The 20,067-nt window shown below is 33.2% G+C and overlaps 1 protein-coding gene across 1 annotated transcript in view; it reads right to left on the bottom strand.

The window, feature by feature from the left end:
- Nop17l (PIH1 domain-containing protein Nop17-like) overlaps positions 1–18,078 on the bottom strand; it is a 31,852-nt gene extending 13,774 nt beyond the window's left edge. The window contains exons 1-4 of the mRNA XM_076460612.1: positions 15,786–18,078; positions 9,533–9,631; positions 8,762–8,957; positions 6,435–6,487 (exon numbers count right to left, since the gene is read on the bottom strand). Coding sequence (XP_076316727.1) covers positions 6,435–6,487; positions 8,762–8,957; positions 9,533–9,631; positions 15,786–17,687 — 2,250 coding nt within the window. The 5' untranslated portion in view covers positions 17,688–18,078. The remainder of the gene's footprint in view (positions 1–6,434; positions 6,488–8,761; positions 8,958–9,532; positions 9,632–15,785) is intronic.
- Positions 18,079–20,067: the final 1,989 nt, after the last annotated feature.

The following is a 20,067-nucleotide window of genomic DNA, read 5'->3' as shown; positions in this document are numbered from 1 at the left end:
ATGTGTGGGGAGGAAGGGTGGGAAGAGGGAAATACCATTCGGAAATGCATTTTCAGGATAGGAAATTTATAACTTCTTACACAGACTGGTGCAAGGGAAGAACAGATGTACCCTCTAAAAACATCCAAAGGATACCTATGTAGATGTGAGAGTCAGATTGAAAGATCTCAAAAGGGGAACTGTACCACTTCTGACCAGGTATACTCTATGCCCATGTGTGAAGTGTGTAAGATATAAGAACAGAAAATGAAAGGAACACACCCAAGTGGGAGTGAATATGGTAGGAAAGTGAATATAACAAGAGAAAGAAATTGTAACCCAATCCCACAGTGAGAAAAGTGGGTGCTGGGTGTAGAGTGGATGTCAATACCCTGCAAGGGTAGGATAATAATCATATCATTCATGTGGGAGAGAATGTGGTAGGAAAGTGATTCTAACCAGAAAAAAAAAAAAAAATTGTAACCCAATCCCACAATGGCAAAATTGGGTGAACACGAATGTGCCTCTGGGTATAGAGTGGATGTAAGGGTAGGATGACGATCATACCATTTTCATCTCAAACCCAAAAATCAGTTATTTCAGAACCACACCAATTCCCAGGTATGATACAATGATTAGCTCTGAGCTATTGATGCAGGAACCACAGGTCAAGCATTGCAAAGGATGTTTATCACATACAATCAACTCTTCCAACTGTGAAACAAGCTGCAACCATCCAACTGGCAATAATATCCCCCTAAGAGGGGAGAATGAGAGATAGACAAAGATTGAACCAGAACAATTCCATGTACCACCTATAAGACCCACAAAACAGATGGAGAAAATCAAGGGAGAAAGATTGATAGTTCAAAACTTGAGTGATGACTTACACCCTTGTGCAAATTAATTGAAACAAGACAGAAAAATACGATTTTTTCAATTTTTTGCATTTTATTTCTGATAATCCAAAAATTACTCACAAATTAATACATGATATGATCGCCTTTATTTTTCAAAAGATCATTAATCTGCTTTGGCATCGAGTCCACGAGTTGACTGCAATCTTTACTAATTTTTGGATCTCAGTACCACACTTCAATTATGGCCTCAATTAGCTTATCTTTCGTAGTACAGTCTTTTCCCCGAAGTTTTTCTTTACAAATCGCCAAAAGATTTTCAATAGGATTTAAATCCGGAGAGTTTCCAGGCCAGTCCAGCACCTTTATTCGCATTGTAGTCATAAAATTCTTCACAAGTTTCGATATGTGGCACTGAGCCAGATCTTACTGAAAAATGCCAGATCCATCTGGAAATCTGTTTTTCAATTCTAGAACGACTCTTCTCTGCAAAATTTTGATGTACTGTGGTCCTTGCATCATATCTTCTACAATATGTAAGCCTCCGACGCCATAGTAGCTGAAAAAGCCCCAAAACATCTTCTTCAAGGGATGTTTTACAAAGTGATTGATGTGGGATTCTCAAAGTTTCTCACCTGGAGATCTGGGAACATGCAGACTTATTTGATCCTGTACGAAGAAATGAGTCTTGTCACTGAATAACACCTTCCTCCATTGTTCTTGCATCCAGTTCTTGTATTTCAGACCCCACTGAAACCGTTTTTTCTTTATTGAGTTGGTAAGAAGTTTATTTTTGACTGGTCTCCTTGCCCTTCTAACACAATTTCGAATGACGTAATATTCCTTAAAATTTCGTCATATCTCCCAAAAAATAGATCGACAGTACTGCAAAACACAGCTATTGATGCCGTCTGTGTGAAAAAATGACTATTAAAGGAAATCAGCGGGTCTGGAAATATTGTAAAATGACCATTTGTTTCAATTAATTTGCACAAGGATGTATGTTGATTGGTTTACTCTAAATCCAAAACCTGTCCACAGGGTACTGATATCCATGCAAGAATAGGATGAGGACTCCAAATATAAGGAGTGAACTGCATTCTGACATCTCACTCTGTTGCATTGATTACTGCAAATTGGAGGATATTACATCATATACACCAACAATGCACCACTGTCCTACTCTCCATTTCACAGTTATAATCAAATAGCTTGGAACTGGAAAGTGGTAAGGACTCCAATAGAAGAAAAAGGAAATGAGAATGCATTGGAGAGTCTGGAAGAATATCATCACCTGAGACAGTGCAATGGGTGATCACAAAACCATGTTTTGTAAAAACAAACCATACTGATGTATTCAATCAAGACGTGGCAGGGATGGACAGCTATCCCCTTCTACTTTACCCACACAAAATTCATAGATGGTACAGTCTGGAACAGGTATACTTATGAAACAAAATATTTCAAGGTCATTCATTTACAAATGATCTCAATGTGAGCACTGCAAAGCCATGAAGAATAAAGCATGAGCCAACATGGCTGTAGGGTGCAAATTTAATGTTAAAATATCTGACTACACGCCACTTGCCACATGTGATAAAAAATAGATAAAGGCTCCAGAGCAAAAGAAAGTACGAATAAAACCTTACTAGTTGGAACCACACCAAAATTTGTAGATGACATCCTAATGAAGAGGAAACCATGACAAGATGGAGATAATGAGAGATGAATGTACTGGAAATTGTTCACATGTAAGACTGTGGGTCGAGAAGCATAAGCCAATCAAACAACAAAGCAGGCTCTAGTGGTAAGGGTAGAATGTGAAAGATCATGACAGAACGAGGATTGCCAGAAGATTAAGAGTCAAGAACATGTACCCTGGAAGGGAGCAATACAGGTTATATAAGAACTAAGAGCCCTGACTGGACACCAATGCCTATTTGGGTCCAGTTAAGTGTAAAAATGAGAAATAGAAGGGAGGGAAATAAGAGAAAGAAGGAACAGCCCTCTGAGCTGTGATCAATCTAGACTGAAAGCATCGACTGCCAGAGCCAGTGGATGAGGTACAGGCAACCAAAACAAAGGCAGTTTAGTGTTAAGACTTGTAGCAAAAACAATCCTCATAGAGAGAACCTTACCAACGGTAAAGATCCTTAAAAACGAATGGACATACTTTTGTGCCCCAATGGATATATTCCATTAATATCCAGTGGGGCACAAAAGACAATCCACAACCAGATTGAAAACATCCAGCATGTCATGCAATAATATGAACATGATGTGCAAGGGTTCAGAATAAGAGATCCAACATTCAAAAACATAGATCTCTTGTCCAGGTGCCTCTCTGGTGAGAAATGCATGTCACCACTGTAGAAACGTTCAGAGGAATTATCCCCAATGTTGAATGAGAAGAAGGAATCAATGGAAGGCTTGATGTACAAAGAGAAGTTTAACAAAGATATGCAAATTGCTCCATTCACTGATTAATGACCTGAAGTTCCCCAGTGACTGTCCCATACTCTCCATCCCCAGTGGGATGTATTCATAAAAAGATGTAAACTTGGACATGGGGAAGAAATGGCACTTCAACTGATGTATGGCCTTAGGTCAATCACCAATGCAGATTGCTCAAATGGAAAGAAAAAGGGAATTGGGGATTGATAGGTTCCTTTACTTGTGGAATGCTCATTAAAGTGATCTTGTACGGGTATGACATAGAAGGATCAGTGATGTCCTGGAAGGCTACATTCACAAAAGCGATAAAACCCAGTGAGAAGTAAGTGATGGAGCTGTGAAGGTGTGGTGAACCAAAAGTTCCATTAAACTAATTTATAAAGCAGAAAGCAGTGCTTTACTGATATTCTTGTTAAAAAAGATCCTAAAATGGAAAAGATATGAAGTGGGTTTGAGGAAGGAATTCTTAAAGCTGCCACACAAAGTAACTGCTGAGTAGGATTGGCCAATTCCTGTTCGGAACAATAAGCCAGTCATATGAATAATCAAAAAATTGCAGTCCCTAAGCATGGAGATGCCATGAAAATGACTGGACAATTCAACAAAACATGTAAAGTGCTGAGACAAGTCTGAAAGAAAGGGTCTTAAATTGTTAAACCACCATGAAATGGACAAATTAAAGATAAGAATGAGACTGAGGTGATACTGGTATATGTAGGTAAACACTGAAAACATACCATGATATCATCCATAACTGAGAAGAAAATGCCTATTATAGGGTGAGAAAGAACTCCATGGTGAATTAGGATAGTGAAATGAATTGGTTGAGGTGAGATAAATCAATTACTGGCCACTGATCTGCAGTTTTCTTGGGGACAACAAAAAGGTGGGAATAAAAACTCATTGAAGTATGGGAAACAGGTTCAATTGCCCTTTGCAAGAGCTACACTTGAACTGCTTCTGATGGATGCTAGTAGGTTATGGGATCTCAAGGAGGAGGGAAGGAAATGGGGAAAGGGGAACCAGAGGAAATGGAAATTGGAGGTATATAAGGAAACAAACAGGTTATAATATGTGCAAAAGTAGAATGCTGATGGACCCTTGTCACCTGAGGATCAATAACATCCAGAACAGGATTTACATAAAAGGTCCCAGGAATGGGACTATATGTAAATTCATAAGGGAAGTCCAAGGTAAACAGACCCAAGCCAATAGAGCATCATAACCTATAAGGTCCCAACAACAAAAATCCATGTAGTTAATGCTAGAGCCAAAGACAAGATGCAGACTAAGGTGGAGAATAGGAGGACAAGGGTGTCTCCAGTAAACCACACAGGATTTCTGTGGAGAGCCTTAGAGGGAAGTGTATGGAAGAAGAATACCATAAAAAGTTGGTAGGGGTAAGCAACAAGCAAGGATTTTGGGCATGTGGAAGATAGACATATAATTTGAAAGCCACCTTTGAAATAGGTGTTACCTAAAAATGACAAGACAGTACGATGTCAGGAAAAGCCAAAATAATCAGAAGTCCTCAGGGGACTCAACATGCTTATCCCCTGACATCACTAAGAGGCCAATGGAATCAACAAAAACCCAAATATCAGAAAAAAGAGAAAAAACCCCAAAAGGTTGGGAAACTTTTTGATGTAAGAAGTATAAAACATCACAAACCTTAGACATAAAATCCATTACGACTGAATTAGAACTAGGACACTTCTCAGGTTGGGTAGGGGAATTATTGGCAAACTCTGAAGGCAGAAAAAGGTTATCAAAGTTTCATTAGCCAGCAAAGACTCAAAACTTTCAGTAAAACCTTGAAGAAGTCTGAGGATAAAAGATGAACCACGTATCATTGGGCTAGTATCAAATGAATGCCTGCCAACTATAATATAAAAAGGGTTAATTTTGTTTGTTAAATAAAATAAAATTCAGAACTAAATGGTATGGTTAATTATTCAAAAGTTAGAAAGGTTGTGGAAATTGATAAATATTCTTAATGTGGAATTCTTAGTTAACAGTAAAATTGTTTATAATTATTGTTTGTGTGTCTGTGGGAAGACATCTGCACAAGGTGCAAATGACAGTTCATACCAGTAAATTCATTTGTATATATTTTTCAGGTGATTGATTTGTATTTAAAATCAGTAATGTGTACTTAAAGACTGCATTACAGATAGCTTAAGCCACTGAATCTTCTTTTAATTATATTTGTTAATGTCTTTGTTAATACTTTAATTTCTGAGATCTCAACTTTAACTTTGATAATTTTTAAGAACAAAGAAGCTTATATAATTTAAAATTCAAATCAAAGTGTGAAATTAATAATTAAAACCTGCTTTTGGAACACCTCTAACAAAACATGTTTACAAAAAACTACCAACCAGCTGAAGGAAGTTTAATGTATATTCAGCCAATGACGTTTTTTACAACATGAATGGCATATGATATGCATATGGGCTAAATGATGAGGTCAGGTATAGTTGATCCACTGAACAGAGTAAATGCTGTACCTTCCACTACAGGTTGTATTATAGCACAACCACAGCTGAAAATATATAACAGCCACTAATGTACAACATGCTAATTGTTACACCACACTTGGACCCCCTGAATTTAAAATCAGAAGGTAGTATATGCAAGGTCATAGAGTTCAATTTAATGATAAAATCTTCCATTTAATTTAAAGCATTTCATGTGAGAGACATTATTACAACCCCAATGATCCACATTTGAATATATAAGAAACAGATGTGGAAAACAATCTACATATGTAGTATGCACATGAATTGAGGAGTTGGCACTCCCTTGTGGCTTGCAGGACTAAACTACTGTATACAGATGAGTAGTGGTAAAATTGCCAGGTTTAGAACCTGTGGATTAGTGTGTTGTTGAAATAACTACTGAAAACTATTGTTCTGGTGCACTACATAAGATTATGGAAAGCATGCACGGTGAATAGTCTGTTTTGGATATGACAATCTTGTTATTGTCACTATACATACTCATAAACATGGACTGTAGTGATCTTTATACATCATTTTCCTTGGACAAATCCAATCACTTTGTGCTTTTGGCATTTAGGTATGTGTCAACAAAACTAATAGTCGAAATTTCTGGAAACTTTTAAAAAACAAAGTTACTCACCTGATCTTCACTCGATTCTGAAGAAGTTCTTATTTTCTGGGTTGATTTGATTGCTGTAAAGTAAACAAAAACAATGTAAATGACTTCCTTATTCAATCATTATAACAACACAAAGCATTACTTAAGCACATTAAATTAAAATTCTGTAATATCTATTAAATGCCATTATAGTATAACAAAGTAAAAGCTAAAAACCCCTGAGAGTCAAAAAGCACAAATTGATAGGTACATATAACTATGCACCTAACTTTATAAAATGGGATAAAATGAAATGCAAAACTTACATGAAAATTTTGCCCTTTTTTAACCTTAGGTTACTTAAAAACTAATTCTTTGTTTCTGTTCTTCTACATTTACTAGATAAATGAGATGGATATCGTTTTTAATTTACATTACCATGAAGAATGTGTTAAAAATTTCCCATTTTTTATACACACTTTCATTTCTATTCACATAAAATTATGTTGAGGTTAATACTTTTTTTCAGAACATCAGGTTAAAGGTTTCTGCTTTTTATTCACTAAAATAACTCAATTGTGAATTCTTTTCATTTCACACAACAAAAATATTATTTTTCTTTTACACACAAAACTTATTTCAAAAACTTATGATATTTTTTTACATAAAATAATCCCAAGACTTTATAAATTTCCTTTTAAAAATAACTCTGTTTCAGGAACATCTGCCTTGCTTTAATTCAAACCTATCTATTTCAAGAAATTATAAGTTTATTTGATACAAAATAATTTATAAATTTATTCTCTTTCTTTGGCACAAAACAATCTCTGCAGATGTTTTGAACATATAGTCATGTCTGAAGTTCATAATACATTTTATAATTTTTATCCTAAAATTAATAAATACAGAATTCTTTCACGAGTTTCTATAATAATGAGGTAGTAAGAACAGATGTGCCATTACCATAGCACACTAAACCATCGTACATATTTGAAGGCCGACAAGTATTAAGCCCAAACAGATGCTGAGTGTGAGAATTTATGCCTGTACCCATTTCAAAATTAGAAATTAGGCAAAGCCAAGTATTTCTTGGATGGTTCTGTTCCTTCTTGAAATTCACTTTAAATACAACTGTTCTCATAAGTCACCACATTAAACCTTCATCAGAAAATGTTTAAAAAAACTAGTAATTTCTTAAAATAAAGTAAATGTATATGACAAAAATGAGAAAATTAAAAAAAACATATATTTATACCAAGGGGTGTAAATTTTGTTTTTGTAAAGTACATATGAGAAATGTACTAGTCTGAATCAAGATTCTACTAATACACTAAATTTTCTTTTCTATAGCGACAAAATTACTACGTGTAGCAATGATTTCTTCAATGTTATTGCATAATTAAAAATAACACAACTTACTATGAGTATCTGACACACACATGAAATCTGTGGGCAGGCTAACTAGTTTACATAGAGACAGACTGGTATTGCTAACATGTTTAAAATATGGGCAGGTTAACATAGAGATAGACTGGTATTGCTAACATGTTTAAAATATGAGCAGGTTAATATAGAGATAGACTGGTATTGCTAACTTGTTTAAAGTATGGGTAGGTTAACATAGAGATAGACTGGCATTGCTAACATGTTTAAAATATGATTTAATTCACCATATTAATAAAAAAGGTAAAATTACTGGAAAGAATACCCAGTCCATGCATATGACAAAACTAAAAGAACCACATGGCAGTTTGATATTGGAAATATCACGCTCTTTTCTATCGTATCTAGGAAGAAAGGTCATTGAACCAAGTCATTTTGCCCAAAACACAGCTGTTTCATCCTATATAAATAACATTTTCCATTAAAATCTACTATTTTAATCACAGAGAAAGATAAATATATTGATTAGAAACTGTTATAAACACAAAAGTAAAAGAGGGGTTGTTTTAAATTATAAGTCAGTAATTGGTACAGGCATATGTACGTGTTTGTATATCAGGTTTATCACAGATTAACATATCTTTGATAAACTAACAATCCTATAAAAATTACAGTGGAAGTAGATATTTAATGCTTTGATAGAAAAATATCATTCTTGTAATTTTAGTAATTAAGTACAATTGCATTTTACACATATTCACACACTACATGTAAGCAAGTCAACACTAGCTTCAGGCTAGTACTTACTGAATTCACAGTGTCTCAAACTCTGATTGTTCTGGCTATGAAGCGAGTGTATTTTTACACTCTGTATACAAGTAATAGAAAATATAGGCTCTTATTCAATTCTGTGACAACATCCAAATTAGTTACAAACATGTTAGAGAAAGCAACTACATTTTGAGATTTAATGGAATAAAACATACTTTTCAAGGAACAAAGGCTATCCACAGGGTCATCTTGAATTTCATCCTTTGCAATCTGTTTCACTTCATCAGATAAGGTAAAAAGAATTTCTGTATTGTAAACGGAGCCATTTTTATATTGATCACTATCACAAGAATTTGTGTTAGTAGAGTCAAGATGTGTTTCGCATTTGTTTTCATTTATCTCAGGACCCACCTGTTCAAGCACAAGGATATATTAGACAGAAGACTTAAAGAAATATTTCTAAACATAGTTATCACCAGTTTCTATTTTATAGGATTGAGAGAACATAAACCAACTTACTATAGTTCCATTATTTGTAGATTGTTTCAATATTATATATCTGATTATAAAGCATCACACATGCACATGGAGCACTGGAAAATCTGCTAGATAACAAAATATTGTCTGGTCTTATACAATAATTAACTCTGTTTACTTACTGGAAAAATATATACACATACACACAAAAATTGCAACTCCAGTTTCGTGCTTTATAACTCCTTCACCTGACAGTAAGAGTTGCTGGACATAGTAAGGAATGTTGGTCACACATTTATGTGTTACGCCATAAAAATACAAATAACTTCCATGCTCTTTAAAAATTCCTTAGAACACAAACAGTTCATTGATATAAGTACTTTGTCAAACTATAAGTACATTTTATATGAGATTATAACACCAACATCTCTTCATGAATGTGTCTGAGGTTAGTGTGCTCAGAAATTTACGACACAATTACCTTTACAACGACATTACATCATATATACCTGTATATCAAATGTAACTACTTTCTCAGTGACATCTATTATTGAAACCTTGCTTCCATCCAAGACCTCACTAGTACATAGGATATCTTCTGTCACATCCTGTAAGACAGAAAACTATGAATGTAGAGAAGGTCCTTAAAAAATCAGAAAACAGTTTTTAATTACAAAAACTTATTTATGAAGATCAAGTACCAGGTCACATCACCGTAAATACCATAATGAGTCTTTTGGTGTCAAGTGGTAGGTCACATCACTATGAATACAATAATGAGCCTTTTGGTGTCAAGTGCTAGGTCACAGCACTGTTTATGTGATAATGAACTTTTTATTATCAAATTTTAGGTCTCAGCCTTATACGTACAATAAGCTGTTCAAAATTAAATACAGAAATTCGTCATTCATGGTATAATCTATGCAGAATAAAAAATATGAAATATTTTTATAAAAACAAAAATATACATTACATTTCATGTTTCTTAAAATATTCATGGTTTTAAAAAAAGAGACTTCAACATATATGTACTAATTGTATAACAATAACCACCCAAACATATCTTAGACTCACAAAACTAAATCTAGGATAAATTTTGGTAATGTTCCAGTAATTGCTGTTATAAATATAGCATTGATATGTAAGCTGCAGTGAGCTGAAGATAGAAGGAAACAAAAATGAGCTTGCTAACACAAATTACAAATCACTGTGAAATAAAACCTGTCAAAATAATTGGTTGTTCAGCAATATTTTATTTACTTTCAATAAATCATAAGTTCTCTTCTTAACCAGTTAGTGGTATTTATTATCATTAATTTCTGACTGAAGCAAAGTACCAACACACAATACAATGCAAAGTAATTTTCATAATAAAAGCAATAAAACAAACACATTATATATTTTAGCTGTTAACCTATTCAGTGCTATTTAGTGCTCCCATCCTTTCAATTGCAACTGGGACAAATGTTTCCCAATGTCATTCAAAATTGTCCTACATGACATATGGGAGTAAAATGAATTGGCACCCACCTAATGTTGATACATGGTTTTCCTCAATGTTTTCCACTCAGCTCTTCAGTAACCAAAAAGATGCCTAAGCAGAATGTATGACATTTGTGCACCAACCGTACCCACAACTCTAGTGCAGCAAGTAGTAACCCTAATTACTTTGTAAATATGCTTGATGAGGTTGATTCAGATAGTTTGAAGACAGTAAAAGTATTCAAGTTGTATTTAAATGCATGATGATGAGGAGCCAGTGAGACAAGATGTTAGCTCTCCATCTAGTGAAGACAGTCAAGATGATGAACCTTGGCCCATCATAAGAAGGCATAAACAGCATTGACAATGGGAAATATTTGTCTAAGTTGCAGTGTGAAGGGATGGGAGAGCTGGGAAATACACATCTCAGCTGCAGCTAATAGGTTAATTAATTTCACTTTAAAAAATAATAGATCTTACTTTCAAAACAAAATATGAGTTTTGGCTTCATTCATTACTACCTATTATAAGACAGATAACTTTGCATACTTTAAGCTTAACATTGTATATAATAAATGATTTAAGATAGGACTGTCAAACTTTCATTCTAGAAGTTCAATAAATCCATTTTCAATATCAGAAAAGTGGAAATCTTTGCTGAAGGATTAAAGTTATAGTAAAAAATCATGTATCCATATGGCAGGCAAGTTTAAATATTTTAGCAGAACTTTCATGTATAAACTATTAAAAGCTATGGCAATAAGACTAGCAAAGCATATGTCTACATAAATATTAAGGGAATGTTTACAAAAGTATCACAAAGAAAAAAGAATGGTTAATTATACTTGAAGTATTAACCTCAAAGTTTGTGCGGCTCATAAAAATGTCAATCTACCCTCCAATAGGAGTCTTCATAAGAATGCCAGAAACACCTCATCTGGAAGCTAAGTACTTTGAAAGGAATGGAATATATATGCTGCTAATATCATTTTTTTCTCTCTTTATACCATAACCATCACACACACACACACACACACAAAGGAATATATGGAGAATTGTAATTATTAACTGGATGTTTCTTATTTTTTTCAGTACTGAGTTTGAGTCAATCACAAATAACAATCTTGATTTTTTTTTTAACAACTACAACTTAAATAACATCATTAAGAAAACACAAAGTATTTTTTTTGCATGCAATGTTATGATGGATGTAAAATACTACACCAGCAGATGTTTTGTATGAGCATGATACATTGCTTCACTTTATACTGTACATCATGGTTGCCTAGCTAACTTTTTCATTTATTACATAAATGTATTCACTGCTTGAAGTGTTCTGGCCTTCCTTTGGTTGAGAACTTGTTTCATTTTTAAAATATTAAATCAGGTTTAAGCCTTTTCAGTTTCTTGTTTTATCCTTATCTGTAGCAGTTTTATTGACAACAAAATGGTTTGTAGATTGGTAAGAACCACATACATGTACCCTGATGGGTAAGGTTTACTCAGTTGAATAACAGGCTAAAGCAGGTTCATGCATGGGTTGAGGTGCTTCAATGTCAAGAAATATACAGACAATACATCACAAACTTTGAGGTATACTGTAGGAACATGCTGAAGACATAACATATTTATACAGCGATACAAGCTCTAGTACTGAAAAAACAAGAATGTGTTTCTCTGTAGTGTGACTGTAACAATGAACAACCAAACACAATAAGCATCTCTGCACATATTTACAGTATTTAAAGGTTTATAATAAAAACAAAATAGGGAAGGTCTTAATAAACTCACTTTCAAAGCTAGTGTTTTTACAATTACATATGTGCTGCTTCAGTAGGTTTATTCATTTTTGAAACACTTTATACAACAATTTATTCACTGTACATGTTGGTTGCAAGGTGTCTTTCAGATTTCTTTTTTTTTTATTGAATAATAAAAGGCTTTATTGTGATTCATCAAATACCACCACTAGGAGGAGTTATGTTTCAGAAGTTTGATAAGGGGCATCACAAAACAAATTCATCACTGTTGAATGTTTTATGCAAAACTGGAGTAGAATATAAATAAAACAAAAGTTAATTAGTGAATGAAAAGTTCAGACTTATGTTATGCAAAGTACTATCCTATTATTTAATATAAGGAACCTACTTTACCCATCTTTTAAAAGTCTATTGATCATTATCAGACACAACATTAACCAATTTTACAGATGCAAACTATTCAAATGTATCATGTGCAGTAAAACTGTGTTTTCTATAGTTCAGTTAACCCTCAAGATTTGCAAAGGAAGAAAATAGTATCCGTTATCAAAGCATAACGGAAACAGATAATGGTGCATGTGACCTATAAAATAATAATCACCCTTCAGTTGAGCCAAGGATAGTAAGTTATCTATCTGGCAATAACAGTGATTGTTATGTATATCTACAATAAATCAAGGTAAAAATATTTTAAGACCAGATAGTAGCTATCCACAATAAATCCAGTTAGGAGAGGCAATTACTGGCTAGAAGGTACTACAGACCATACAACAGATATACTTAATAAGTCCCAGACATGATATTATAGAAATTACCTCTGATAATCTCATAAGTTCAATCAAAATCACCATTTATAATTCTTTTATCCAGAGAAAATAGACTTTAACTTATAAAATAACTTTACCCTACCTGGAATCATCCTAGTAGCCCTCCTCTGAACCTCTTCCAATAAATTAATATCCTTTCTTATATAGAAAGATTAAACCTGTACATAATATTTCAAATGGGGCTTAGCTAGTGATTTGAACAAGGAAATAAATACATCCATTGACTAAGAATTAATGTTTATACATTCTAATTGTCTTACTACAAGCAACAGAGCACCAATTAATGTTTAGAGTGATACATTTACTGGATTACATCAAGATTTTCTTCAGTAAAGCTGTTAAGTAGGTTCCAAATTTGAAGTGGCTACATAACCATTAGTCAGGAATGATCATTCAAATAATAAATATCTAACAGTTGAAAAGTTCAACATCAATTGGCCACAACAACAACAATAATAATGATAATAATACTAACTAGATTTTAAAAAAGGTAGTGAATTATATATACTTCTTGGTTGCTAGGATTAAAAATAAAGGATCAAAATTTGCATTATTCAAGTCAATTCCAATAGAATGCCCAGGGTCAAAAATATTACTAACATCTTTTTTTTTCTGTTTATAAAAACAGAAAAGAAGAAAATTTAAAAGGTCATGTGTGTTTCATAGAATTCAACAAGTTTTCCATCAGCATTCTTTAAGGTTTCAATTCCCATTTTACAATGCTTTTATTACAATATTGGAAGTTTATCAATATTCATAACCATGAAATTACAGACTGTCAACTATCTAGTATTTTGAGAACTATTCCTAGTAGCTAGTAGCAAGCACATGTTAATTGACACTAAACATGAATGATTGATATTTATCTTTCCAGTGTGGAAGTTTCACTGCAGTTATGCCATTGAGACAGATCACTCTGGGATGCTACTGTTACTCATTCTTTTACACTCCCTAGTGGCACAGCTGTATGTCTGCAGACTCACACTGCATACCCATGGTAGGAAAAGTACAGATAGCCCATAAGTTGAAAGAGAAGCCCACTAATATTTGAAATGTTCAAACTTCTAGGTATTTAGTATTTGAAAGATCATTCTCGGCTGCCACCATGTCATGAATTATACATTAAATAGGTAATCTAAATTATGATAATCTACGTGCATCACCTTGCACTTAACTAAAGTTAAGGAACATTTATACAAACTTTACTAATTATGCCCTGATCAATATCATAACTTAGGCAAGAAAATGTGAAGACCCAAGCAGAGAACCCTGAAACGCTCCAATAGTAAGAAAAGACCAGTTTGACTGCACCCTTTTAACAATGACCTTTCGCTTTCTTCTATTCAATCATCTTACAATCTAGTCACTAGTTTTTGACAATGTTACATGCTTCATTTTTTGTAGAGTACCTCATCAAAATCTTTTGGAAGATTTAATTAACACCAAGTCAACATTTTGTGCATCATCAACATAACAAGTAACATCCATTAACAATGTCACAGCTACGAAGGGAAAGATCTCCATTTGATGAATTCATGTTTGCTTTCCTGAGATCACATTTCACTAAATGAATTTGCAAAGCTTCTTTTATGAGACACTCTTTAAAACTTTCGATAACATAATCATTTCTCCAATCCTTAGACATCTAACCATTGTTTACCAAATAAACAAAAAATGAAAATAAATTGCCTGTATGACTACTCTTTTACCTCTTTTTAAAACTCTCAGGGGGGAAAGATGTAATCTAACCCTGATGCTTTATCTGAACCTTTCTACTACCAATAAAAGAATACAATTTACATTATTTGGGCCATTTCCAAAAACAGTAAAGAAGAAAATTTAAAAGTCATCCATTTCACAGTATTCAACAAAATCTTTCCACCAGCATTCTCTGGAAGTTCAATTCCCATTTTATATTATTTTTCTTATAATTCAACATGCTTAAACAAAAATGGCCTCATGGTTAAGTTGAACAGTTATAAACAGCTGTTTCTTGTAAGCCTTTTCAAATATCTTAATTTTTTTAAAAATCAAATCTCTAAAAGTCTTACAGTTCTGTAAATATTAAAACCTATTTTTGAAGTTATACTTGTTAAACTCAAGCCATTTATCACTTTAACAATTCACACAGAAGTGACAGTTACTCAGATGATTTTATCCTCTTTAGTGGGATCTTCTACCAAATAAGAAAAACTTCCACCTGCAGAAACTACTGCACCCTACCAAAGAATTAATAAAATTTGCATACTTATCACAGAAAACTACTTGATATAAGCTTACTCTCCAACCAGATTGTTTTAGTGTTCAAACTTGTCACAAACTTACAGAAGGGGTTGCTTGATGGTATGTTTAGTTCAAATTTATAAAATTATTTTTTGTTTAAATATGCATAGAAGTGTGAAATTATAAAATCAACTTTAATATAATTTTCGGCTGCTTGTTTTCAATGATGTAATGTCTAGTATTATTCGTATTGGAGTATTACTAATAATATGACACTGATCCAAGTCTAATCCCTTTTGAAAAACATAGCAATAGTTCCTACAAAGATTTGAAGTTAATTTATGGGCTAATTATTTACATACATCACATGAATCTTGAAAATGGAACTACAACATACTGAGAACTGTTATACTATATATAAAATATATTAATAAAAACATTCTTATCCTAGAAGAATTAGAATTATATACTTTAAGTGATTTTAGTCGAGCCAACGTCCCAATTTCTGAAGCCATGTAATACTTCTTTAAATTCTGTTGGTCAACACCTGCAAAAAAGTATGTCCACATTCCATGCAACATTTGAGATTTCTTCAATTTCCACAAAACTGTATTATCATTCACATCAATCATAGAGCTTTCATCTTCAACATCGAAAGCTAAACAGGGATCTTCAAATGGTAGAACCAAGGAATAATGAAATGGAACAAATCCTGTTCCCAAAGTTGAAAATGTCATTTGCCAGATGCAACACTCCTGACAACACTGAGTTCTGATGGACTGTGGTTCTACATTTTTAACATAGATAATTAATATCAACATGTCAGATGTCTGATGATATTCAAAATCTGGGATAGTGTATAGGTAGGTGCAGGATGATTTGGAAATAAGACCACAATTATGACCCTCATTTGCATCTTTAACACAATATTCTTCAAAACTGTTTTCTCTCTCCTCTTGATGCAGTATCAAACTGCACTGTTCTTCTTTTCCAGAATGTTTGTCTTGACATTGATGAATATCATCAAGGTTTATATCACTTGGAAAATCAGACATGTTCATACTATTAAGATTTGAATCGCATTCATTTTCACCATGCCAAGACTCAGTACTATCTTTCACTAGATTTAAGTTGGAATCTTCTGTTAATGAAAAATATTCATCTGACTGAAGAACTAGTAAAGTAATTATCAAGTTATGTTTAGTTCTGTCAAATTTTGCACTTCCTTTGTCTTCGTCTATGCTATATGGCAGCTGTAGTTGAAGATGATACTGTGGTCCAGATTTCTTGGATTTCAATGTTATGCTGTCTTTCATAACATCAAGCTCAATATCATCAGTAGAATATAAGAGTGGCAGTTCTACAGTAATGATTATCTCTTTAGGCTGAGTAGATATCAACTTTCCAGGTATAATACTATAATCTTCAAAGTCACGATAATTTCTGTACAAAATAGAATATTTAGGTACCAACAATGAATTATTTTCCTTATTTACATCAGCAAAATGCATATTATCCAGGATATTTTCCATTTTGGAGTAGGGCATACTACAACTACTTGAGTTTTCCACATTTAGTTTTATGTTGTTCTTCACAGTTTTTTCATCCAAGTCCATTGTATCTGAACCACAGGAATTTAAAACAACTGATGTGTCTTTCACCTCACTTTCATTCCCAGAAGCTGATGACTGAATAGACTTGAGACACAAAGCCGGACTGTCACTTTTGTTATTGCCACTTGCTTCAACAAATTCATGCTTGTTTCTGATTATTGTAGGAACAGGCTGACCTTTGTACTTCATCTTAGAGTAGTGAAGATTTTGTTGGTCAAGATGCACAGAAAATTTATCCTCAACACTTTTCATAGCAATCTCTTGTATCATTGTTCTAAAATTTTTATTTTTCTGAGCCATGTACAAAGTGTCAGGATTAAAAACAACATCATACACCATGCAACTGTTACCTCTTTTATCTACATCTTTTCTTGGAGGTGCCAATAAGTGAGGAATATTCCACTGAAGACCCTTAATTTTATTGTCCCTCATGCTTCTGTAGCAACTGGGTTTATTAACATTTTCATTTTCACACATGTTAAGGAAAACTTTTGTCTGTTTAGTGCTTCCAGACGTTGTTTTTAGTACATAACCTGCCTTAGGGTGAATAAAGATAGCATTTATACCTCTTTCCTTTTCAAGTGCAATGATATCTTCTTCATACTGACGCCTGTTTGCTGGATCGTTAAGTTCCTCTGCATATTCAAACAAAAGTTCTCGAAACCGTTTATCTTTTAATGCACTGCCTAATCTCTTCAGTTCGTCAGGGGTTAAATTCATCCCCTCACAGTCTTCTTTTCCAAAATGGTCTGTTGCCATAACACTAATAAAAATAATCTTCAATGCGCTTGTATTAGCTGAACAGCCTATTTGTTACTAAATTTAAATCTACAATTTCTACGGCTAAAGTACTCGTGCAAGTTTTATGTGAGTAAGGTGGTTGGTTGCCAGAAACGTACACTACAATAACTAAGGACGCCACAGGCGAGGTCTGTAGCGGCTAAAGCTTAGCTAATTTCACAACTTTAAATTAATAGTAAGCAATAACATTTCAAATAAAAATGAAATTTAGAAAAGTAAGTATTTCCTGAATGTAATAAGAAATAGATGGCTCGGTCAGAAGTATAAAAAATATTAAATTCTGAAATAATAAACTATCAAAACTTCCTCAAATTTACGACGCCCGAGAAGTAAACAACAAACGTTTGGTCTAAACCTATATCAGAAGATGGCGCTTTAGGTGCTTGATTAAAAAAAACAACGTTAATAGTTAAATCTCATAATAAAAGAGCTTATAAACCTAAAATTTAAAGTTCGAATCCTGCAGCAGGCACATTAGCCATGGTGAAACTTTTTACTTAAAAACAAACAAATTAATCAGGCATTCGCAAAGCTCTTAATAATTTAGAGTATAAGGAAAGAGATAAAAGTTTGAAATAATGCAGTTTAGTGGAAATAATAGTTGTTTTGGTTTTTTTCCAAACTTAAGTTGCTGCCATCCAGTTCTATAGTAAACAAACTATTCACAAAATATTAGCAAGTTTTCAACTACTTTTTATTTGTGTTATTAAAATTTTCTTTTCATGGCGATTTCAAAATACGAGTGGAAAGGTTTTAAGCAAAGACACTTGCTCTTTAGTCTTACACCGACGTATATATAGTGTATTAATCACCGAAACTAACTTTTAATTAACTAAAATACTCTATTTAATTGCATATTTAGAAATTCAAAACCTCTGTAAGTAACAGATAACAATGAATTTTTGTTTACAATGACACAGATGGTTAGTTTTTCTCAAAATGAGTCGGATTTTCTGTATTATCCTCACATTGATTAAATCCCCCCTGGTAGAGCGTTAAGTCTACTGATTTTCAACGCTAAAATCAGGGGTTCGATTCCACTCGGTGAACTCAGTAGACAGTTCAATGTATCTTTGCTATAAGAAAACACTCAACACTCACCCACACTGATTAAATATGCATCAGTCAGTTGCTGTTGTACTATAGTATAATACAACACATACAAATACTTAGATTTTCTTTCGAAAGATAACACTGCATTTGTAATTTGTTTTTAAACTTACTGATATTTAAATCAAACTGAATCACATATTGAAGTCACATCATAAAGAAAAACATTTGATCACGTATAGAGGACGCTAGCTGAAAGTCTTTACAGTTTACACATTAAAATTATTCTGTAATAAGAAACATTTTTCATTAAGCTGAATTTTGATACTGTTTAAGTTGTTTTCTAGAGTTTATTACGTTGTTTATTTTTAAAACTATTATATTTCTTTTCATAAGAAGTTTTATGATTTCATTTTATGATCCTTATGTGTTGGAGGAAAATTACATTTGTGCTATATTTCAAATCAACGTATTCAAAGCTGATTATTTGGGGTTTCTTCACAACGTTCTCCCACAAAACATTTTTAAATTCATTATCGTACAGTAAGTAGAATACAAGACAAAAATTATGATCAGTAGTTTCCGAGAGACGTTTGAAGACAACCACTGATACAAAACTTTTATCAATATACTACGACCAAGGTGTAAATTACACGTTAAGACAGTCAATAATCAGAACGATTTATTTTTTACATTTTTCTCATACTTTTATGCTACTATAAAATAACAAGATCCCAGATTTCTTACATAATCAAATAAACAAAATATTCATGATGTTTCTTAATAAACAGGAACTTAATCGATTAAAGGGAATTTACTACTATATCAAAGCCCTTATAGATAATACATAAAGCCTCTTGTTTTATAACTCTCAGGTGTATCCTTGGTTTGCGTCCATTATTTCCAAAAAAACACACACGTGCAAAACAACAAAAAACAATCGTGCTAATAATTTATGATTTGTTTTTGAATTTCGCGCAAAGCTACACGAGGGCTATCTGCATTAGCCGTCCCTAATTTTGCAGTGTAAGACTAAAGGGAAGGCAGCTAGTCATCATCACCCACCGCCAACTCTTGGGCTACTCTTTTACCAACGACTAGTGGGATTGATCGTCACATTATAACGCTCCCCTAGCTAAAAGGGTGAGTATGTTTGGTGTGACGGTGATTCGAATCCGCGACCTTCAGATTACGAGTCGAGTGCCTTAACCACCTTGCCAATAAATTATGGTTTAATGAAACGGTAAGAAAGTTGTACACATCTCTGCTTCAATACTCAAAGATAATA

Source organism: Tachypleus tridentatus, chromosome 10, assembly GCF_004210375.1.
Source record: "Tachypleus tridentatus isolate NWPU-2018 chromosome 10, ASM421037v1, whole genome shotgun sequence".
Taxonomy (NCBI): domain Eukaryota; kingdom Metazoa; phylum Arthropoda; class Merostomata; order Xiphosura; family Limulidae; genus Tachypleus; species Tachypleus tridentatus.
This window is presented reverse-complemented; position numbering and strand designations above follow the sequence as displayed.